This window comes from Apium graveolens, chromosome 3 (assembly GCF_009905375.1).
Source record: "Apium graveolens cultivar Ventura chromosome 3, ASM990537v1, whole genome shotgun sequence".
NCBI lineage: Eukaryota > Viridiplantae > Streptophyta > Magnoliopsida > Apiales > Apiaceae > Apium > Apium graveolens.
The window spans coordinates 9,822,075-9,846,021 of NC_133649.1; the positions used below are offsets into that span (position 1 = coordinate 9,822,075).

General features: G+C 35.8%; 6 protein-coding genes across 11 annotated transcripts; 3 read left to right on the forward strand and 3 right to left on the reverse strand.

The window, feature by feature from the left end:
* The first annotated feature begins 2,848 nt into the window (after positions 1 to 2,848).
* On the forward strand, positions 2,849 to 8,380 carry LOC141711628 (dynamin-related protein 5A). Of its 2 annotated transcripts, none has more exons than XM_074514208.1 (8): positions 2,849 to 3,262; positions 4,254 to 4,445; positions 4,554 to 4,760; positions 5,367 to 5,795; positions 5,913 to 6,140; positions 6,217 to 6,424; positions 6,655 to 7,348; positions 7,903 to 8,380. In XM_074514208.1, the coding sequence occupies exons 1-8, from the start codon at positions 2,900 to 2,902 to the stop codon at positions 8,087 to 8,089; spliced, it is 2,508 nt and encodes an 835-aa protein (XP_074370309.1). In that variant the 5' UTR covers positions 2,849 to 2,899; the 3' UTR covers positions 8,090 to 8,380. The 2 variants fall into 2 exon arrangements, with proteins under 2 accessions (XP_074370309.1, XP_074370310.1); XM_074514209.1 differs by having other exon boundaries at positions 6,217 to 6,412.
* Positions 8,381 to 9,272: 892 nt separating this feature from the next.
* Positions 9,273 to 9,638, reverse strand: LOC141713850 (protein RALF-like 19). Its single transcript, XM_074517418.1, has one exon. It carries the CDS (start codon positions 9,636 to 9,638, stop codon positions 9,273 to 9,275), a length of 366 nt encoding a protein of 121 aa, XP_074373519.1.
* An 865-nt stretch (positions 9,639 to 10,503) lies between these two features.
* On the reverse strand, positions 10,504 to 11,676 carry LOC141710578 (early nodulin-like protein 6). Its single transcript, XM_074513141.1, has 2 exons — positions 11,447 to 11,676; positions 10,504 to 11,101 (listed from the first exon to the last, which is right to left on the reverse strand). Exons 1-2 carry the CDS (start codon positions 11,616 to 11,618, stop codon positions 10,518 to 10,520), a joined length of 756 nt encoding a protein of 251 aa, XP_074369242.1. The 5' UTR covers positions 11,619 to 11,676; the 3' UTR covers positions 10,504 to 10,517.
* Positions 11,677 to 12,498: 822 nt separating this feature from the next.
* Positions 12,499 to 22,032, reverse strand: LOC141711630 (protein DETOXIFICATION 19-like). Of its 5 annotated transcripts, none has more exons than XM_074514215.1 (9): positions 21,635 to 22,032; positions 20,213 to 20,757; positions 19,838 to 19,924; positions 19,673 to 19,729; positions 19,311 to 19,549; positions 19,109 to 19,227; positions 18,913 to 19,012; positions 14,988 to 15,060; positions 12,499 to 12,810 (listed from the first exon to the last, which is right to left on the reverse strand). In XM_074514215.1, exons 1-8 carry the CDS (start codon positions 21,908 to 21,910, stop codon positions 15,038 to 15,040), a joined length of 1,446 nt encoding a protein of 481 aa, XP_074370316.1. In that variant the 5' UTR covers positions 21,911 to 22,032; the 3' UTR covers positions 12,499 to 12,810; positions 14,988 to 15,037. The 5 variants fall into 5 exon arrangements, with proteins under 5 accessions (XP_074370316.1, XP_074370312.1, XP_074370315.1 ...); XM_074514211.1 differs by having other exon boundaries at positions 12,500 to 12,810; positions 18,898 to 19,012; positions 21,635 to 22,031; XM_074514214.1 differs by lacking the exon at positions 12,499 to 12,810 and adding an exon at positions 14,406 to 14,524.
* Positions 12,708 to 14,736, forward strand: LOC141713851 (uncharacterized). The gene has a single exon (XM_074517419.1). The coding sequence runs from the start codon at positions 12,708 to 12,710 to the stop codon at positions 14,628 to 14,630; it is 1,923 nt and encodes a 640-aa protein (XP_074373520.1). The 3' UTR covers positions 14,631 to 14,736.
* Positions 16,121 to 18,613, forward strand: LOC141711629 (uncharacterized). The gene has a single exon (XM_074514210.1). It carries the CDS (start codon positions 16,125 to 16,127, stop codon positions 18,573 to 18,575), a length of 2,451 nt encoding a protein of 816 aa, XP_074370311.1. The 5' UTR covers positions 16,121 to 16,124; the 3' UTR covers positions 18,576 to 18,613.
* Positions 22,033 to 23,947: the final 1,915 nt, after the last annotated feature.

A 23,947-nucleotide genomic window follows, 5' to 3' on the forward strand; every position in this document is an offset into this window, starting at 1 on the left:
GAATATGGCTATCATCTATAGAGAGGGAAAGAGCATCTGTGTGATGCAAGGACATCCCAAATTCTCAATAGCCAAGAGGGAAGAGACCAAGAGGCTAAAGGAAGAAGCTAAAAAGCTAAAGGCTGACAAAAGAGCATAAGCAAAGCTTGAAAAATAGCTAAAGTCAAGTTAAATTGAAGAAAAGAAGAAAATTGAAGACAAGAGTGAAGGAGACAAGACTGAAAGCATAAATGTGGACATGGGGAATATGGTTGGTGAGAGTGTGGAGGAAAGGAGTGAGGAAAGAAAAGGAAGTCAAGGCAAAAAGGAAGAGTGAAGATGACACTGAGGAAACCCAATCAAAATCTAAACCACTACCTTCTATTCCTGAACCTGTTGTGGCTGATCCCAGTATAAACATTCATGGTGAAACAATCATCCCTAAAGAGGAACCTATTGATTGGGACACCATCAAATTGCCTACCTTCCTAACTACCTCTCCACCACCAAAGAAACTGAAAAGAAAATCCAAATCAACACCTCCCCTAACCTCAAGTAAATTCACTCAGAAACAAAAACCTAAGCCTAAGCCACAAGCCTCAAAGGATGATTATGTTCACATTTGTGACGAAAAGAACATACAGATATTGAACTCTTCTTGGATGAGCTGGAGAAAGTAAGGGGAATAAGTGCCTACAAACAGCTACCAGAAAGGCTAGTGTTCAGATATAAAGGAAATGTGGAAAGAACTTGGCCTCTTCAAAGAATTCTAAATTAGGGCTATTCTACCTTGGTTAGAGTCTACTCAGCTATCAAAAGGGATACTGGCTTTACCAGGACTGCCAAAATTGAGATTCTCAACAAGATTGCCAGCATAAGGAAGAATTGGTGGGATTCAAATTCCTTTCCTAGAACATTACTCATCCCTGAGCATGGAATCATAATTCATAAATCACCTCATTGGTTGATGGAGTTCAGAGACAATAAAGGAGTCAAAAGATTTTTAAGACTTGAAGACCAGCTTAAAATTGCAAGTAATGAAACTCTCAAGGACATGCAATCTAAGTTGGACATCAGTGAAGAAGATGAAGTTGAATTCTACAGACAACTCCAACTCCAAGTAGAGGAAAATGACAGGAGGCTAGGGAAGAAAACAAGGGAACAAAGGAAAAGATAATGATTTGCTCAGACTAAAGGAGCACCCTTGGAAACACTGTAAATCTTCAATTCTATCTCAGTACATACACTTTTGCAGCACTTTTGAATTTCTACTTGATTTCAACTCATAAATTTGTTAAGTATTTTGTTATCATCAAGTTAACCCTGAATTTATGCCTATAATTCTAGTAGACATAAATAGGGGGAGATTGTTAGGAATATATGTATTAGTTTGATGATAAGTTAAACAAAACACTTAAGTAGGAATCTAGTGTTTGTAGCCTCAACGGATAAGACCATCTTGGCTATCTGTTGATGGAGTAGCTTTACTTAGAAATAAGTTTAGTATTGTAGCACATTTCAGTCTCTGCATTTAAATTATAATTCTTAGAAGTTGTGAGAAATTATAAGTCATGTTGACTACTAGTGGATATGCAAATAGGAGGGCTAATTTTAATATTTCATGCCTTGTAATTTTGTATGAATGAAGTAGTATCAACTGATAGATTAAAGGCCTTCAACGGATGAAAAACAAAGCTTCAACGGATGTCTCCAAAGCTTCAACGGATAACATCCATCAACGGATGGGTGCATCAACGGATAAAGTTTCAACTGTTAAAGCATCAACGGATGTCACTAAAGCATCAACGAATAAAGCCATCAACGGATGAAAGCTTCAACGGATGCTTAGTTCCATAGCAGTTGATAGTGACAATTCATAAGCTGACAGAGGCACATGGATTGACAGAGACAATTGGAATGTGGTAGCCTCTTGGAGGAATCAAGAAAAAACAGCATTTCCATTCTGGTGCAAACAAGGAAGTATTCAAAGATTCACAGATTATCTTTGATTGCATTGGATAGAGAAATGAAGAAGAAACATGTGAAGAACTATTTTATAATTGTATTTTATCTTTGTCTTCACTTGTAAACTTGGTGATATATAAATCAAGTAGCAGTTAGTAATTAGAAGTGAATTTTCCAGAGCTGTTTAGAAAAACATAGAGAGAAAATCATCTAGTTTGTACTAGGAAGCAGCTGTGATCAATTTTTTGTATCACATATTTTCTGAAATACACATCTCTGGTGGAACAACAAATCCACCAGAAAAGTTTTTGAAGCCTTTGTGTTCTTTACATTTGTGTCTTGAATATACATCTGTCTGCACCTGCTCAAAGCAATGCACACACATATGTTCATCATAACACTTAGCTTTAGAAACTGCTCAAAACTTGAAAAAGTTTTGAGATTTACATTCAACCCCCCTTCTGTAAATCTCATTGTTAGTTCATTGGGAATAACAATTCTTGTTATGATAGAGTCTATTAGCTGGTAGAGGTTATTTTAGTCTTTGCATTAAGTACGTTGGAGTAACAAACTTTTGTAAACGTTAAAAGGACACATGGTGGAGACAGACTCCTCAGTGTCAGTATTGGAGTATTCAGTGAATACAGAATTATTGTAACTCAGTCTCTCTCTATTTGTGTAACTTCTTGCTAGCTATCTCTTGCCTAAATTTTGTGTTGTCTTTAAAATATGGGATAAAATTTTAAAAGTACATGTTCGAGCATCATTAAAAAACTCCCAAATTTAATTCTTCTAAACAAATATATTTATTTATTTATTTATCTATCGACAAAAATCCATTGAAAACTAATTAGAGTACCACACAAGCCCACTTGTTATTTAAATCACAACGGCTTCTTATCTTTCGGGAGCGTTCAAATTCAAATTCATAATCTCCCTCCTCTCTCTCTCCCCAATGTCGACACCGACCAAAACTCCGTCGGACAAATCAAACTCGACCTACTCCAAAAGACACCGCGACCACCACTCAGCGATCGACACATCCTCCTCCTCGTTCTCGAATCGATTCGCAAATGAATTCGAGAAGCGATTCGAAGCCTACAATCGTCTCCAGGCAGCGGCTGTTGCGTTTGGAGAGAAGCTTCCTATCCCGGAGATTGTCGCGATAGGCGGTCAGTCCGATGGAAAGAGCTCGCTTCTCGAAGCACTCCTCGGGTTTCGATTTAATGTTCGAGAAGTGGAAATGGGAACTCGAAGGCCTTTGATTCTTCAAATGATTCATGATTCAACCGCACTCGAGCCTCGATGTCGATTTCAAGTAATTTACACTTATCACTCGCTATTAGTTTTACTTAATATAATCTCATATTAAATTAGCATTTTTACGAAACCCTAAATACTAATTTGATGTGAATTTGGGTAATTGTTAGGACTGTGAAGATTAGTTTTTAATTAGTACCCTTAAACTCAAATTTTTAACAAATTTTCGATATAAATTTGAGTAACATTGGTCGAGAAGGCATAATTACAAACAGAAATTTATGAAAGCAATTGACTCATGAAGTAGCGAGAAATTTGTAAGGCGTGTGTTAGTTGGTACAGAAAGAGGAAAGTATGTTGATGCTAGTAGAAGATATAAATTGTGCTTTCTACTGTTTCGGAATATTATTAAGACTGAGTTTTCAGTTGTGAAAATGTTTTAGTTGTTTTTTTATGTATGTGGCTCAAAACTTTAGTTGAGTTTGCAGTTGTGAAAATGTTTTAGTTGTTTTTTTATGTATGTGGCTCAAAACTTTAGTTATAGTTAAAATTAGAAAATCAAGACACCTATAGAAAGTGTCTTCTTTTGATTGATATATTGTCGACTTTCTGTGGGTGTTATATAATTGTATCCGCAATTTGTTTGTCAGTGTTAGCCTTTGCCAAAGCAGGCACTGTAGAGAACTTGTCCTACCTAACCCCTATTAACTTATAAGAGGAGAGCATCTCCTTCAGGCTAGGCTTGGTCTAGAAATAGGACTTCAAATGCTGTATTATATTCTCGATACATATTGTTGGGGCCTTAAAATGTTAAATTTATTGGTTTTATATTTGTTGATTTGAGTCTACACGTGCAAAAGTGGAAATGTCTTAGTGACACTAGGAGTATTCGATCAAATTCACCCACTATTATTTCTTAGTTTTTTAGGTGGAGAATATGTACATAGAAATTATATACATCTGTTTAATTAAGTTGTAAACAGAATGATATGTCTTACCAATTTCATAGCAATCATAGCATGTATATTGAATCTTAACGTGTACAACAGGATGATGATTCTGAAGAATACGGAAATCCCATTGTTTTAGCATCGACTATTGCAGATACCATTAAGTCACGGACCGAGGCACTTTTAAAGAAGACGAAAGCAGCAGTTTCTTCTAAACCAATTGTAATGAGAGCTGAATACGCTCATTGTCCTAATCTCACAATTATTGATACTCCGGGATTCGTTCTTAAGGTAATCACTTTGAAAATATTACTTATTTATTTATGCTTCTCTATAATATTTGCACTTTGCACTGGTGATTTTTCACTGGTATGAATTAAATAAATTGGCATTTTTCAGGCAAAGAAGGGTGAACCAGAGAGAACTCCCGAGGAGATCCTCTCAATGGTGAAGACACTGGCCAGCCCTCCCCACCGCATTCTTTTGTTTCTTCAGCAGAGTAGTGTGGAGTGGTGTTCGTCTTTGTGGTTGGATACCATTCGGGAAATTGATCCAACATTTAAGAGAACGATTATTGTGGTGTCCAAATTTGATAACAGGCTCAAGGTATTATTGCAAATCTATTGTATTGAGCATGCATATATTAATTGGTTAATAAGAAATGTAAGTTTTTGACATGGATCGTATAACCATTCTGACAGTGTATATTGGGCCTTTGTGATAACCATTCTTATAGAAGGAAGCATTATGTTCCAGCTTTATATAGTTCCTATATTTGTTTACATTCAGTGACCGCTGCTGCTCATATTTCGTAGTATTACAGATCTTTTGGATTGCGCAGAAAGCTAAAAAGAGAAGAAAGACAAGGAAAATATAGCTAGTCTCATACGACGACAAAATGAGAAAAAAAAACTCAGACTACAATTAAAAGGGTTCTGGCCCTATAAAACTTCATGTCTCACTAAAAGAAACAATAGCTGTGAAAAAATTGTGTTTTATGTTTAAGGGCACGATTGCATGATAATTATTGCTTATCAGAAATAATCAGCTGGTAGTATGGGGAAATGTTTACAAGGGTTAATTTATTTTTATTTTAATTATTTTGGTCTAAATTGATTTGCTTGCTTCTTCTTAAAAATATATGTTGTTCTATTTTATTAAACTGTTGTCATGTTTTGGTTTTCTAATTATTATTATCATGGATTTGTGTAGGAGTTTACTGATCGGTGGGAAGTGGACCGTTATTTGAGTGCAAGCGGTTATCTTGGAGAGAACAGTCGACCATATTTTGTGGCATTGCCTAAGGAGAAGAGCATGATCTCAAATGAGGAATTCCGCAGGCAAATATCAAATGTAGATGCAGAAGTATTGCGCCATCTGCGTGATGGGGTGAAAGGGGGTTTTGATGAGGAAAAGTTCAAGAGTCATATTGGTTTTGCATGCCTCCGAGATTATTTAGAATCTGAGCTTCAAAAGCGATACAAAGAAGCTGCACCAGCAACATTAGCTTTACTCGAACAGCGCTGTTGTGAAGTCAACGATGAATTAGCAAGGATGGACTCTAAAATACAGGCTACATCTGATGTTGCACATCTTCGGAGATCGGCAATGTTGCATGCTGCAGCTATATGCCATCATGTGGTGTGTTATAATCGGAAATTCTCTAATTGTATAATAGGATTTTAATACTAACTTTTTGAATTTTATTAGTCAGTAATTATTTGATTTATTTATCATTGATTTCTTTACATTTTAAAGGGAGATTTAATTGAAGGAGCAGCAGACCCTTCCCCAGAGCAATGGGGGAAAACTACCGAGGAAGAAAAATCGGAGAGTGGTATTGGGAGCTGGCCTGGAGTTACAGCAGATATAAAACCTCCTAATGCCACGCTTCGTCTGTACGGAGGAGCTGCGTTCGAAAGAGTGATGCATGAATTCCGTTGTGCTACATATTCTATTGAGTGCCCTTCAGTATCAAGGGAGAAGGTATTTTTCAAAAGTTAGAGAACTTTGTTCCGTGATTGAAAACTAGATCACTTACTCCTGACGAATTGTCTGATAGGTCGCAAATATTTTACTTGCTCATGCCGGCCGAGGTGGGGGTAGGGGGGTAACAGAGGCAGCTGCTGAAATTGCCCGAGCTGCTGCTCGGTCATGGCTTGCTCCACTACTTGACTCAGCATGTGATCGACTTGCATTCGTTCTGGGAAATCTATTTGATCTTGCTGCCCTGAGAAATCAACAACGCAACTCAGACAGTATGATGTTATGTAGTGTTTCTTACTGATTTTTCCTTAATTGATACTATATAATTACTTTTGTTTTACTCTAATAAGTGGTATCGAACTACTATTTTATATTTTTGCTAAGAAGCGGTATTGAACTATTATGTTTATATATTTGTTTTCCTCTTCCACACTCGTTTGCAAGTCTGTTGCAAGTTACCATGGCCAAGACTAAAAGCATAATTTACTAAAGAGCTTTTGCTGGCTTTTTGCAGATGGTAGTAAACTTACAGATATGGATGGTTATGTGGGATATCATGCTGCTTTAAGGCGCACATATACTCGCTTTATTAAAGATCTTGCTAAACAGTGCAAACAACTAGTTCGCCACCACCTTGATTCAGTTACAAGCCCATATTCTCTGGTCTGTTACGAGAGTGACCTCTTAGGTAGTTTCGGCCCAAGTACAAACTCTACATACAGGTATAACCATACATCAGCTGGTTCATTTGGTCTTGAGTTATCCGACAGGGCAGTAGTGGTGCATAATGATACAATCAGAGACCAAGAAAACATTCCTCCAGAAAACAATGCACAAGAGACTACACCAGGAAAAGTCACTGAAGGCAGAGAAGCCCGTCGCGAAAGCTTAATGACTGTACCAGAGACCCCATCCCCTGACCAGCCAACTGATGTAAATTTTGCAATTAAGAAAGAACTTGGACACGGCCATGAGATTGCAGGGAGAAAGCGCCATTCCAGAACAATGGGTATCAACAGAAATATAGACCAGCCAAGAGGCAACTATGGTTGTGGTTTTTTATTAGGGAATGGGGATAATGGTTCAAGATCAGGTTCAGCTTATTCAGAGATTTGTTCATTAGCTGCGCAACATTTTGCACGAATGCGCGAAGTTTTGGTCGAGAGAAGTGTGACTTCAACTCTGAATTCTGGCTTCTTGACACCATGGTAAGTTACTATTAAACTGATAAAAAATGTTTGTTGACCATTGCCTTTTAAATTGAAACCTCAAATTTAGACTGCTTTAACAACCTTTAAACTAGTGAAGCAGTTCACATTCCCATTTCTAGTACTTAACCTTGTAACCTGTTTGTTTCCTGTTGCATCTTTGACTGAAACCTCAAATTTAGATAGTTCTGTCAAAACTTAAACTAGAGAAGACTTCAAATTTTAAGCTACTGCTATATCTTGAGGCCCGTAACTGTTGTTGATAAAGAAACTGAAATAAGGTTTAAACGTCACACGCAACCACCTCATTACAATCATTTAAGTTTACATGGACATGCCTAAATTAATTCGGTTCTGCTAAAACTGTATAAACCCTTGAGATTGCTGTGTTCTGAGTTCTGACCATCTTTTTCTATTTGTAAATGTTTGAGAGTCTTTCTGTATTGAATTTAAGTAGCACCACAGTTTAGCTTTAATATGTTTATAGTGTATATTTTCTTCCTGATGAAGTAAAAAAGATCAATCATGCACCCCCTTTTATATTTTTTGAGCAGCCAGGAGCGGCTTGTGGTAGAAGTTGGATTGGATTTGTTTGCTGTGAACGATGAGAGATTTATGGACATGTTTGTTGCACCAGGCGCTATCGACATTCTACAAGATGAAAAGCAGTCTCTTCAAAAGCGCCAAAAAATACTTCATTCCTGCTTGAATGAGTTCAAAAGTGTGGCAAGAGCACTTTGATGAAAACTCTTCATCAGTATTTACTATTTAGTAACATCTCCACGGTGTGTGGGTTGCATGCTTGAGCCCTTGCGGAGCTTATGTAAAACACAAGATAGAGCATCCTAGATGTAAGCTTTGGGCCTTGGGGAGCTTATGTTAAACATTCGAGATTAGTGAGCATCCTAAATGTAATAAGGTTAACCGGGCCTGACTATGACAGGAATTTATTTCTTGTAAGTTCACTTTCAGTTGACAAATGTATCAATGTATGCCCGAATGATTATCAATTGTTGTTGGGCTACATGCCAACTAGAGCCGGCAATTTCGTACACACGATAACACGATACGAAAACGACACGAAAATAATGGGGTTGGTTTCACATTTTTGGTACACGAACACGAAAGTACACGGATTGAATTTAGTGTCGGTTTTGGTTTTACACTTGGGTACACGACACGAAACGAAAGTACACGAAATAAATATATATTTAAATAAATTTATTAAAATTATATGAATACATATATCTTACAATAATATTTTACATATAATATTTACATAAAATAGATATAAAATATATTCAAATTTAAATTTCATAAGAATTGAACATTTATGACTTATTGACTTAAAACTGGACTAGTAAAAATTTAATATTTAAATATATATTTAATTTATCTTTATTTTTATTATTAATTTTAAATTACACGAAACACGAAATGAAGGTACACGGAACGAAACGAATTTTTAATGGTTCGGATTTGGGTTAGACATTCGTGACACGAAACACAAAAGTACACGACACGAAAGTACACGAAACGAACGAATTGTCAGCTCTAATGCCAACATGTCAGTTAAAAACTATTTGTGGGAAGATGCTTGATTAATCAAGGTAAATTAACTTATCTTTGCCAAACTGATGGAAGAAAATCTTGGATAACCAGTTCGGAAGAGAAGCTGAAAAAAGTAAAAAACTGAATGCAAAGATATAAATGGCAAACCCTCACAAACATGCTTAATTACAAGGCTTTGTATTTTGTTACATTCAAATTAGATTAAGATAATCATCAAATACATATTTACTTGCATCAAGAATACATATTTTAAAAAACATTTAAAAGGATTGATTATTTTTGTTGTTTAACAAGGGCTGCATGCATATCATAAACCTTGATGATCATCTGTAATGTAATCTGGTTATAAAGATCAATGCCTGGCGCAGCGGGTTGCAACAGTGCAACCACGCCTGTAAGGGTTAGCCCTGCCACTTTGTTGGCAGTTGTAGTAAGACCGGCCTCGTCTGCTGCAAGGAACTCTGTTGGCATTAAGTGCACCATAGCTGATGTGCTTTGATCTTCCTGCAAGGTTCCTTCGAGCAGAATCGGATTCCATCATCATTTCTTCCATCGGATATATATAATCCCCAACATGTCCGACAAGATGTCCACTATCACCAATGCTGATGTGACTAACATTGCCAAACTGTAAGTCACGGAGCGGTGGGGAAGTTGATTCAGCCACCATGGCCAGGGCCAGGAGGACGATGAAGAAACCTAGACGGAATCCAGCCATCTTAAAAGAAAAAATAAAAATAAAAAACCCGAAACTACTAGGAGGAGAGTAGCCGGGGGAAGTAATGATAAAATGAAATTGTTGGCCTCTGCCCTTCCAGGGAAGGAGGTGAATTGGTGAAATTAAGAACAATTTTTGGTTGGTGCGAGTGAGAGCTAACGAAATTCACGTATGCCCATGCATGGCATTTGTGATTTCTCTATGTCTATCCTTCTTTTTAGTTGTGGACTAGGTTGAGTGACCTTCAAATGGCAAAGTGTAATCTATTAATCATATTAAGATGATATAATTGATATTACTTTTAAATATAATTCATAACCAATTCCACTTAAATGCATATTCACATTCAGCAAATTGTAACCAACAACTTATTTATATAAATTTAGCTATTTGCATCGCAAAATGCTCTAAGAATAAAAAAACGGGATCTTACAAAATTAAAGTCGGTAAATTATTGTATATAATGATGAATTTACATAGTATAACCCGTTGATTCAGTTCGTATTAGAGAATTTCATGCAAAAATATATATATCTAGCACAAAATTGACACGAATAATATAGCTATTATAAAATTTAGGTTGAAAAATTAATGTATATTATGAGGAAAAAATATTGTTTCATGCAAAAATAAAATTCGCACGAATAATATGGCCATTAATCTTTGGACATTATAACTATACTAGGAAACTGATAAATGTTTTGATGAATGCATCACCATGAGCATGAGATTATAGAAATATCACAAACTTGCAATCCAAATCAGAATACATCTTTCTTATTTGGAAATGAATATTTCAATTCCAAACCAAAAATATGTAAAAATCAACAAATACCGAAAAAAATAAAGAACAATCTCCCACAAATATTAGTTTCCTGATCAAGCAAATGTAATAAAAGCAGCCATAGTCACCCCCAACACAGCTGTAACCAGCATTGCCGGAATAACAGCCGGAGCAGATGACTTTGCCGGAGCTGGCGCCGGCGGCAAGTTAGTATCCGCCGGCGTATTGCCTGGACTTAACGGAGACGGTGTCGAAGATACTTCAGGACCGGGAATCACAGGTGCCGGAGAAGCTGCCGGACCAGGAACCACAGGTGCCGGAGAAGCTGCCGGCCCAGGAATTTCAGGCGCCGGGGAAACTGTGGGACCCTCAGAAGATGGAGATGGGCTGGGAACTTCAATTTTTGGTGAAGGCGCCGGACTATTTTCCGGTGCCGGAGTAGGAGCTGGCACGGACGGAGCAGGTGGAGTTCGGACAGCCAAGACAACAATAATCAACTTTTGACCTTGGTCACAGTTTGACTTATTCCCTGTAATGAAATAAAATGGGCCCGAGTGTTCAAACTTGAAAATTGAATCCCCACCGTCCATTTTTTGTATAGGATTATCCGCGTTACATTTCTTAAAATCGTTTTTAGTCACCACCACAACTGAGTCTGTTTCTCTGTCATACTTGAATGCTGCAGAACGAATTACATACAAAATATCAGTACTTAAAAACCGTAACACGTAAAAATCCGGAATAAGACGTTTAATTGCATCAAAATCAATTTTAAAATATATTTTCTGTCATACAATATTTGATACTCGAAAATAAATTATATCGAAAAATTTTGCGAACTGCATAATCTAAGTAACTAGAAAATCATAACACGTAAAAACTCGTGAACAAAGCGTTTATCGTCATCAAAATCGCTTCTAAAATATATTTCTCGACATCCACTACTCAATACTTGATAATTATGAATTACGTCAAAAAAATTGCGGAATTATAAAATATGAGTTATGAAGAAAAAAGGACTTACTGAGAGTGTCGTTGACCAGAAATCTCAATCTATTAGCCCAATGGCTGTAGCTCTCGGAAGGGGGTGTAGACCACCCATTTTTACCACCAACAAAAAAATTGTAACCTTCAGATGAAGAACACAATGTAAAGGCCACTAAAATGGATAATAAAATTGCTCTTAGAAAGCCCATGTTAAAAAATGTAGAACAACAATTTTATGCTGTATGAAAAAAAAATTATAAATGTTAATAAAATGGAAGAGTAGTGGAGTAGAGATTTGAGAAGTGAGGTTAGGGGAAAGGGCTGTTTAAATAGACTGTGACAAAAGTTTACCGTTAGGGCAGGTCCTGGAATTGGATAAAAGAAACGTATGACAAAAGCCCGTGTATCCAGCCCATTTATATTTATTATCCATTATTATAGTGCTATTTAAATTTGAAAAATTATCAAAAATCTTTAAAAAAGATTAAAAAATTACGATTTTATTATCTTCAAAAAAATTTGCAAAAATATGGTTCAATCAATATCAATCAAATTTAAACAGATATGCAACTAGTTGAATCGGGTTTTTTTGTTACATTTGAGTTGCATGAGATTGAATGGAGTTGGAAATATTTATCGAATATTGCATCTATTTGAATCCAGTTACGCAAAATCGTATTCTTGCAAAAAAAAATTGAAAATAGTATTTTACGAACAAAAAAAAATAGTTTTTAAAAAAATGACAGTATTTTTTGTAAAAATATTTTTGGTCTTTATATTTTTTTAAAAGCCCTTTAAATTTTATTTCCTTGCTTTAAAAATAAATAATTTGGCCGCCCTCTCTAGTAAGTTCTAATTTTTTTTGAATGAGGCAATTTATTAATATTTACATTTTTTCCAAAGCCCAAAGTCTTGGTCAAGAGAATGAATGCACTTCTATAATGAGTAGAATATATTTGTTGATTGTAGGCCTCATTTACACAGGTAATAATGGCCTTTTATACTGTCGTGTAATTATTTCGTAAGTTACAAAATAAAATAACGTACATGATTTTAAAGTTTTATATTAAAACTTAAATTTACTTGTCGTTAGATAGTGGGCCGAACAAGCCCAATAAAATAGTTTTACATCAGTAACAAGCCCAATTGTAAACAGGATCCAATAGCGGTTAGGATTTTGTTAGCCCCCTTTTGTCTATAAATACAAGCCTCAGGCTCTTAAAGTCAGTTATTTCTCCCCTCTTCAAAAACAGGGAAATAAAAACCCTGGTTTTCTGAAGAGCTGCTAATTAACAACCATGGATCAATACGCCTCGCCCCGTGCTGAGACTGCTGTGGAAATTTATCGAAGAGAGCGCGAAGAAAGACGTCAACGTCTCAAACGAGAACGGCCTCCTGAGCCTGAGAAAACGATTATAATTGACAAACAAATAAATAAAATTGACAAACAAATAAAAATTGTTGAACCTGAATTAAAACATCATAAGCCTGATGCAAAAATGCAACTGCCTCCGGGCTGGTTAGATTGCCCGGCTGCTGGTAATGAGATTGGCTGCATTGTTCCTTCTAAAGTCCCGCTTGGCGAGAATTTTAATGACTTTGTTTTGCCTGGAAAGAGATACTCTTACAGGCAGGTTATTAGGCAACAGAGTGTTTTGGGAAGGAAGATTGGGATGGTGATTGATCTTACGAATACGAGTAGGTATTATTCGGTTAGTGATTGGAGGAATGAGGGGATTAAGTATGTTAAGATATCGTGTAAGGGGAGGGATTCTGTTCCGGATAGTGGAGCTGTGAATAGGTTTGTTTATGAGGTGGAGCAGTTTAGTGAAAGAGAGTGGAAGAAGTATGTGCTTGTGCATTGTACTCATGGACATAATCGGACGGGGTTTATGATTGTTCATTATCTTATGCGGGTTATGGCCTTGTCGGTTACTCAGGCTGTTAAGATTTTTGCTGATGCACGGCCTCCTGGAATTTATAAACAGGATTATATTGATGCCTTGTATGAGTTTTATCATGAGAGGAAGCCTGATGGGATTGTTTGTCCTTTGACTCCGGAGTGGAAGAGGTCTTCGGGATATGATGAGGAGGATGATGAAGCTTCTGCTTCTTCGGGAAATGAGAGGCGTGAGATGGAGGGGTTGATGACAAATGATGACATTTTGGGAGATAGTATCCCTTCTTGTCAGCAAGAAGTGATGAGACAGTTCTGCTATCAAGCACTGAAATTGGGGGCTGCAGGGGTAAAAGGCCATTCACAGTTTCCGGGATCACATCCAGTTTCACTGAACAGTGTCAACTTAGAACTGTTAAAGCAACACAAGTACTTTGCTACGTGGAAAGCTGATGGAACACGATATATGATGCTGATTACTATGGATGGATGTTACTTGATTGATAGGAAATTCAACTTTCGACGGGTCCAAATGAGGTTTCCTTGTAGAGCTACTGGTGAAGGTGCAGCGGAAGATAAGACTCACCACTTTACACTACTGGATGGGGAAATGATAATTGATACTTTGCCCGGCTCACTTAAGAAGGAAAGAAGATATCTGATATATGATATGATGGCAATCAATCAAGTCTCTATTACAGAGCGACCATTTTGTGAACGTTGGAAGATGATCGAGAAAGAAGTTATTGAACCACGTAACCAGGAGCGATATAACATATGTCAGAGTAGAAATCCGTACTACAGATATGACTTGGAACCATTCAGGGTACGGAGGAAGGATTTCTGGATTCTTTCAAGTGTTCCCAAAGTTTTGAAGGAATTCATTCCAAAGCTTCCACATGATGCAGATGGCCTTATCTTCCAGCGTTGGGATGATCATTATGTCCCTCGTACGTGTGAACAACTTCTGAAGTGGAAATATGCAACAATGAACTCTGTTGATTTCCTGTATGAGATGGTTGAGTCTAGCCAGCTACTATATCTCTCTGAGCGGGGAAAGAAAAAGCTTATGAAAGGGAACAAGATCATTTTCAAGGATGAAACTGATCCATCCTTATACTCTGGTAAGATTGTTGAGTGTTCTTTGGATATCGAGAAAGAAGTATGGGTCTTTATGCGAATGAGGCCAGACAAATCAACCCCAAATGAAATCAACACCTACACAAAGGTTATGAGAAGTATTAAGGACAACATCACTGAAGAGGTACTACTAAATCAGATAGATGAGATCATCCGAATGCCAATGTATGCTACTGATCGATAGGATATGGAGTGATATATTATTGCAAAACCTATTCAGCATGACAGTCGATGCAGGTGAGGTGATGCACCAGCTGACTCAAGACACAAGGGCTGAACAAAATCTTGACTCAACATCAGCAGAAGCTAGCATTAGGCCTAAGTTTGGTGATCAATTTAGAAATACTGGAACATACATTTTAGTTGTTTTGGGCTATGTATGCTTGACACTGAATACAATTAGCATATCCTGTTGACAAAAATGTTTTTGTCTTTGCAGATAAATAAGGATAACCTTCCACATGATCATATTATGATAATTTATCAGTGCTTGAACTCATATAATACCAGTGCTTAATTATACAAACAGTGTCAAACTCACCGGCCTAAAACAGTCCTTGTTCTGAGAATCTTCTGAATCAATTGCTCGACCTAAACTGCTATTTGCTGTTGCACTGCATTAGTAAGTGGAAAAATTATTTAGCCTGCGTACTTTAATGTAGGAACAGTTCAGGTAATGTTGAGACAGCTTTGAAGTAAAAGAAAGAGTAAATATTGCAAGTACTGTTCTAATTGTTTTCACTCTTAATCGTGATTAGGTTACTTAGTAATGGAACTAGTGATAAAAATACTTAATTACATTTATTTCCTTATGTGAAACAGTTTCAATTCATCAAAATTTAAGGTCCAGCTTTCGGTTTCATACTGGGACGGAGACTGTATATCAGGTCCAATTATAACTGGCACTAGTAACAGTGATAAATCATCACATAGAGTATACTTTCTGCACTGCACAACAGCATAAGCATAACAATTACTAGGTCAATTTGTCACTGAATAAAGTCCTCCACTGGGACTGTTCAGTAAACTGATTATCTAAAGATGACTAGAATAAGATGGAGAGTTATAAATTTAGCTAAAAATTACAACTGATGAAAATACTTAATAAAAATGTGGAACAGACTTGGCGTTAACCAGAAATTACAATTACTCGAGTAATAGAATATTTTTATATTGTTCCAGGTAAAATCCAACACTTGCATATCAGTTAATATTGTTTCTCTTTGTCTCCTTTGTGTTCTACTATAATGTTTCACAATTTCACAGAAGAGGGTAAGAAGAATAGTAGGAACGCGAATATGAAAATGAAGTGCGAGGAAAATCTAATTTTATTACTTTATCCTGGAAGTTCATTTCTTTGAAAACATATTAGTTCATCTTTGTGGTAAACATAAGGATCAAAACAAAATATTAATTCCTAGAGGAGAAGGACTAGAATCTAAAGAAGTCAATGTCAACTCCAATATTTTGAGGTAAACTGTCTATCACAAAGAGACCAGATCAAGTTAAATTAATCTTACATTCTGAATGCAAGATCATGCACAACTTCTACTCTATGTTTCTTTCTATATAAATTATACAACTCCTTTTTCACAAAAGCAAGTGATATAGCAGAACAATGGCCAAAGCACTAAGCTTGATCATATTACTGGTGCCTTCAATATTTATGCTTATGCTCATGCCTTGCTTATCTTGTCCTGCTTATCAAAAACATTCCCTTCTCCAGTTCAAATTATCTGTACTCACTATCTTCAATTCCTCAAACTCATCATCCGAAACATCATTTTTTGGCTTAGAATCATGGAACTCCACTTCTGATTGTTGTAAATGGGATAGAGTTGTTTGTAATTCACGTTCTCGTGACATAACAGCTCTATACATGGACGCTCTGCATCCTATGCCTTTTCAAGACAATATTGCAGTGAGTTCAAGAATCTTGGAGCCCATTTTTCGCATCAGATCCTTAATGTTTCTTGATGTCTCCTCAAATAGTATACAAGGAGAAATTTTGGGAGAAGGGTTGGAAAATCTCAGTAAACTAGTTCACCTTGACATGAGACAGAATAGCTTCAATGGCTCAATTCCAGCAGAACTTTTCCACTTGAGGTTTCTGCAGGTTCTTGATTTAAGTACTAATTCACTGAAGAGTGGTTTAAGTGGTGAAATTGGCAAGCTAGAAAATTTAAGGACATTGAACTTATATGAGAATTTTCTTGGCGGAAGTATTCCTGAACAGATTGGAAATCTGACAAAGTTGCAGCAGTTTTCTATTCGCCAGAACAAATTTTTGGGTGGAATTCCAGATTCAATTCTGAATTTGAGGCGATTGGAAGTAATAGATTTGAGCAATAACCAATTAGTGATGCAAATTCCTAGGGAGATTGGAATTCTGTCCAACATATCTACTTTGGCATTGAGCAAGAACAGCTTCACAGGTGTCATACCGCATTCTATACTCAACTTGAGCAAACTAGAAACGCTTCGGCTGAATGATAATAAGCTTTCTGGAGAAATTCCTACCTGGTTATTTGACATGGAGGGTATCAAGAATTTGTATCTTGGAGGAAACGAGATGAACTGGAATAATGATGTTGGAATTATTCCAAAGTGTATGCTTTCTCAACTGTCTTTGAAATCATGTAAAATTGCTGGAGACATTCCAGAATGGATTTCCACTCAAAAGAATCTCGATTTTCTTGAACTGAGTGACAATCAGCTCACAGGAAGATTCCCGGTTTGGCTTGCAGAGATGGAAGTTGGAAGTATACTACTGTCAGATAACATGCTTACTGGTTCTATCCCATCTAGACTTTTCCAATCTCCAAGTTTATCAATTTTGGATCTGTCAAGGAACAATTTTTCAGGAGAGCTTCCTGAAAATATAGGTGATGCAAACGAGATCATGTTACTTATGCTTTCTGGAAACAATTTTTCTGGGCCCATTCCGAAATCTATTGCACATATATATCGTCTCTTGCTACTGGACTTGTCAAGCAACAGATTCTCTGGCAACACATTCCCGGTATTTGATCCTGATGGCTTACTTGCTTATATTGATCTATCCTCTAACGAATTATCGGGAGACATTCCCGTTTCATTTGGTAGAGAAACTAAAATTCTTGCACTGGGGGAAAATAAATTCTCTGGAAACTTGCCGAGGAACCTAACATTTATGAATCAGCTAGAGCATCTTGATCTCCATGACAACAACATCACCGGTCAATTCCCAAGGTTTCTTTCCCAAATACCGACCCTTCAAGTTCTGACTCTACGTAACAACTCTCTACATGGCTCACTACCAGCCAACTCATTCTCCAACCAAAGTAGCCTCAGAATTCTTGATCTCTCAAACAACAATCTTGCTGGGAGTATCCCTTTAGAATTGGGAAATCTGAGGGGAATGATTGAAATTCCCACTACATCTTCAACAGCGACTGATGTGTTCAGTGACTTAATACAGAGCTGGAAAGATTCCAGTCACTTAAAAATGACCCAGAAGATGACCAGTCACTTAAAAGTGAACTGGAAAAAGGTGTTTCAAGTCCTATCAAGTCATAGCTTCGATATCTACTCTTTGTTGGATTTGTCACAGAACAAGCTCTCTGGTGATATTCCAGCTTCCTTAGGAAATCTAAAGGGAGTGAAGCAACTTAACATCTCCAACAACAGATTGTCAGGAAATATACCACAAAGCTTTGGAGACTTGGAGAGTATAGAGACATTGGACTTGTCAAACAACAACATCTCTGGTGTGATTCCAGAATCATTTGGGAAGCTATATCAACTATCTGTATTAGATGTGAGTAACAACAAACTAAGCGGGACAATCCCACGGGGTAGACAAATGGACACAATGAATGTTCTGAGCTATTTTGCAAACAACAGTGGATTATGTGGGATGCAAATTGAGGTGAAATGTTCAAGAGATGAGCTAACACCGGATACCAGAGATGAGGGTGATACTAGTGCAGAGGATCCATGGTTATTGTGGGCAGGATTTTGGATCGGATTTCCACTTGGTTTCATTCTATCAGTATTTATAGCTATTGTTAGTGGGTACTTTCTTCTACCACCAACACCTAAGTACCAGTCGATTCAGTATAGGCATAGAATATCAAAAAAGTTATAAGTTCAGGAAATATTGTATGTAGTAATTAGAGCCCTAGTGTCTCGGTTGAAGGCCACGAAATCATTGTTCGAATTCAGTAGTAGAGCTTGTTTATTCTTCAGATTTAAATCGTGGAGCTTATCAGATGTTAAACTTTAGCAGTTTGGCCATATATGCTCAACTAACTAAACACATCTTAAAATTAACTGGGGAAAAGAAAAGTCAGGACCCTCCTGATAAAATTGATCATCAAGAGTTAATAATTAGATTAAGATGAAGACTTGAGAAACTGAATAATTTAAAAAAAAAATCGCTTCAATATCTGATCAAACAAGAACTGTACTTTCTCGAAGCATACTTCCACTAAGCTCCAGTTTATTCCATGCACCGAACCTTGTTAGCAATAGCAGACTGCCCGCTTGACATGTGAGTCCGCAAATTAATCCCAGCCATAATCCCTGCACAAATAAAACAAAACAACAGATTTAATGGTATTAATGAAATGTAGAACGTAATTGCAGTGAACAATATCTTAGACATGCTGTTTTTGTCACCTTAGCATATAGTTTCAACTTAAAACCTAGCAGCATTGCGATCGGCATTCCTATGAGATAAAACATTGCCAAGTTAATGTAAACAGCAAGATGCTGCCAGCCACATCCCCTTGCCACCCCTGCACCAGAAATTGGATCAATTCTGATTTTCAAATAAGGATGAACAAATAGATTTAAAGAACACTGATAGTTAATGATTTACCTGACAAGATTCCTTGAATGGAATCAACTACTATTGAAATGACAAGCAATGGTGTCACCGAAGCAAATTCTTCTATTATAATTGAGCTATTACTAAAGGAAGCAGCCCATATATCATGACCAAAGCCAAGAGCTAGCACAACTGCGACAGCAAGAATGACAGAGAGCTTAAGTGTGACCTTCATCGCATGCTTAGCTTTATCGGGATTGCCCGCTCCTAGCTCATTCGACACCCTTGTGCTGTTACAAATGTACATTTTCCAATTAATTTTGAGTTTCGACATATAACAAAGACTAGGAGGTGCTTTAAGTATAATGCAAGCACACATAGTATTAACTGTAATTACTGGAATTTTGGTTAACCTTGCAGAAGCACTGAGGCCATAAGTAAACATATATGCCACAGCTTCTGTATTCACACTGCAAAATATGAAAACTCAGTTCAATATAGAGTTCATGAATATATAAATCACTGGAAATGAATGACTCACATCACAATTTTAAGAAAACAAAAGGTTGCGGCCTTACCACATTGCAATCAGAGAAGTAGTTACATCAGCGTTTGGCATAATTCCTGCCAGTAACACCAGAAGTTCAAACGCCCAATACTCCAAACTAGCAAAATGAAAGAAAACAATTGTAACAACTATTATATATAATACACACTAAATTTTGGATTATTTAGTTTGTGCCATTCATTTTGATTCCGACTAACATGGTGAAGTTGGGCTGGATTTCCTAGTGAATTTTGAAATTTATCTGTAAAGCTCCAGGGTAGCAACGTTTTAGGTATTCGTGAATTGGCAGTATGATGTTATTACAATGTTCTGGCTAATATTTTTTGTTTTTCAACAACTTAGATACAATAACAAAACCGAGATATTGTTTAGGTAAAAAACTAACCACACCATGGCGGCAGAGGGGATAGCTAGCTTCAAGTTACCAAAAACATGATAAGAGGACTCCCAAGAAAAACCTTCCCATGTTCGCTTAAATTTCTTTGCATAGAGTACGTATGATGCCAACATAAGAACTGAGATCCATAACGAAATTGAAGCTGCTAATGGTGCTCCTATAAAGCCTAGGGAAGTCCAATAAACTAAAGCATAGGTGATGCCTATATGAATGATTGAGGGGACCAAAGAACAAACAACCAGTGGAATGACCACAGACTGTGTCTGAAGAAACCTCAAGATGTTATGTAATATACCATATGCAAATAGTCCAGGTATGAGGTACTTTATATAGAGGGAAGCTGCCTTTGAAATTTCAGGATCTTGATGAAGTAATCCTAGAATAGGTTCTGTAAATATCCAGAGAGTAGATATGATGAAAGAAAGGAGTATTGATATTATGCAAGAGGCTTGTAGATATATTCCTAACATTCCGTATAGTTTTGCACCATATCCTTGCCCACAGAGAGTCTCAAGTGCACCACTTAAGCCAACCTGAATCGAAGAAAACATACATTAACTCAAATCACTCTATTAAGTGGAACACTGAAAAAAAGCAAGAGAATAGAATTTAGCAATTAACTAATTAAGGAACCATTGTTATGCACGTTTGTAATATGTGACCCAAAACCTGCTCTACTAGCTGTATTGGGGATCTTTGGCTTGATATTTTTAATTAAATCATAGATAGAAGAGATTTATGATGGAAAATATAAGTAAAATCAAGAATCATACAGTTGATTACACCTTTTAATTTTGTAACAACGACAGAAGTACTCAAAAACATATACAATGAAGTTAAGTGACAAACTAAAACCTCAAGTAGTTGGTTCCAATCCCAAAAGGCCAAATGCATATACTCTAACAGATAGTCAGACACTATGCGTTCAACTGATCCGTTTTTCTCTGTCTTTCAAATCTAAATAAATAATCCCTATAAGAAAGAAAACTAAGTACGGAAGGAATTAATTTGGAACATAATTGTATACCCAAATACTACAAGGAATCACTCAATTAGAGTTACCAAAGCATAACTTTGACAAAATTTCTATCCCTTCTGCAGGAACAGAACACTTACACTGTCGAATCACTCATCAGGTAAATTCGATACTCCACATTCAACAATATCGTCATCATAACATCATTTACTCTGTATGTAAATTGTAAACCAAGCATTTTAGCAGCCCTTTTTACAATACCATTTATATCAACAAAAAGAAGTCTGTTACTTAACATTGTTCCTTCAATTCACCTACAGGAATACACCTACTGATCAAAAACTAGACTAACTTACTCTAACATTTTTCGCATAAATTCATCAAAACATTTAAAACAACAAATAAATTAAAGAGCTGTAAATGCATGAAAGTACCATAAACGAGAAGCCAGTGACAGTAGCCCAAGAATTCGCGAGATTCGAAGAAGCAAGCTGAAGCTGACCGAGATGACCAGCGAACATGACAGAGATCAAAGGAATGGAATAGTAACAAACATTTGTTATGATCATTGGCAGTGAAAACAACACCTGTCTTTTAGCTTCTTCAACGTCTAACAACTTATTAAGCCATGAACAACACCTCGTATCACTCTCACTTTTTTCTTTTTCTAGCAAAGCGTCAGCTGCACTGCTCATTAACCCTGGTTCCATTTTTATGTTCTTCTGTTTCTTGAATTTTCCAGGTGAAGTTGAAGAAGCCCGGAGAGATATTTAATATTTTATGGTTTAGGTTTTGGTAAACTGAGATTTTATCAGATCTCCACAATGTCAAATTTACTTAAATAATAATATAAGTACAGTTTTTGGTAAAGTATTACTCCCTCTGTCCCATCCATTTCTTTACAGTTACTATTTTGGGTTGTCCCATCCATTTCTTTACATTCCAAAAATAGTAAACTTTTAATAATATAAAACACTATTACACCCACTAACTTTCTTCACTCTCTCAAATCTATTATTAAATATTAATAGGTCCTACAACTTTAACCACTTTTCATCATTTTTCATTACTTTACCTACTTTTATATATATATATATTAGTCTCCGTGCCCACCAGAGCATCCTGGTGGGACGGAGGGAGTATATTACTTGTTCAAATCATGCGTAGACTTTTGTACAATAATTTTAATGCTATATATGGAACTTTGGTAAGTAGTGTATTCTGGTTTTTGTAAAAATCGGGAATCGGGAAAGATTTGTCGAGTTATCGATTTAGGCATAATTGAAAATCGGGGATTAATTGGAAGTAAAAATCGGATGTATTATAATATTAAATTATATTTAAAATATTATTATCATTATATTAGTTATTTATTAACAAATATATATTTAATATATCATAATTTTTATACTTATTCATATATAAATTTTTAATTTTAATAAATAATTATGTATACTCCAATAAATAAAAAATCGTAAAAATTAATCGGATTTCAAAAATCGAATCGGCCGGATACTTTGTAGGGGATTAATCGGTTGAATCGGGAATTTATCGGAGATTTTTAGAACAATGTTATATACAGCTAACCCAATTATCGATAACCCTACCTGCCTCTGTATAATAATTTAATATTCATTTTAACTGTTTAAATGTTTTGATTTTTCTGCATGATCTCCGGGTACATTGATCGTATAGTAAAAATTATTATTTCAAAATAAAAAATTTAAGATATATTTTTTATTCGAAGGACTTAGAAATTAGCTCACAAAAGTCAAATGACTGTTAAAATGAAATAGGCGGTAATTATATCTGAGAATCTCTTGAAAATCATTGTAAAAATGATGAGTTAAAGTTCGTTTTTTTTTGTATTTCCGTTGTTTCTCATATAATAGAGAATTCTGTCTCTTTTTCAAAGATTATTATATGAAGAAATCAAATAACATATTTCCAGTGGAATACTTATATATTAGTAATACCAACTGCTTGTTAAAGAAAGTTTAGGTTAATCTCATGCCTACTCCGTTCCGGGTTCGATTCGGCTCATTCCACAATATTCTTAAGATATTTAAGCTTAATTATTTTTTTAAAAAAAAAAATCATTGTCCAATAAGATCTATATACAAAACACAATTTAATTTTTTCTAGGAACACCAACTACATAATGAAATATCATTATTTTTGAAGTAAATTTTACTATATCAACTACTTGTTTCATACTTTAGTGCCCAGTTACCCACAGTTGCCAACTTGAATTTAAGTTAGCAGAGACACTCACATGTCACGTAAAGTTGAATCTGACTTGTCTATTTGTTTGCTTGTTTGTATGTTCTCATCATATTGGAGAGTAGATGAAAAAAACAATATCGATTTTTTCTTCTTATACACAAAGTAGTTATATTGCAGATAAAAGTTTCAAGGCAGTCAGCTAGGTGTGCTACATCAATTTTATTATGATGTTTTGGATTGCTATATTATACTGTATTTTAATAAAATCTAAGATATTTTTTTTGTTGAAAAGAGTTTGAATATTAAGTGCCCGTTTGGGAAATTTTAAAATAAATAACTTATTATTTAAAATGAATAAGTGTTTTATAAGTGATAAGTAAATAAATGCTTATAAGTTGTATAAGTGTTTGGATAAAAGTCATAATTTTTTTTACTTAATTGAATAAAAATAAATAAATTATAAATAAAATTATCTTAATTCGTGATTATTATATTAGAAAAATAGTTTAGAAAACATTTTT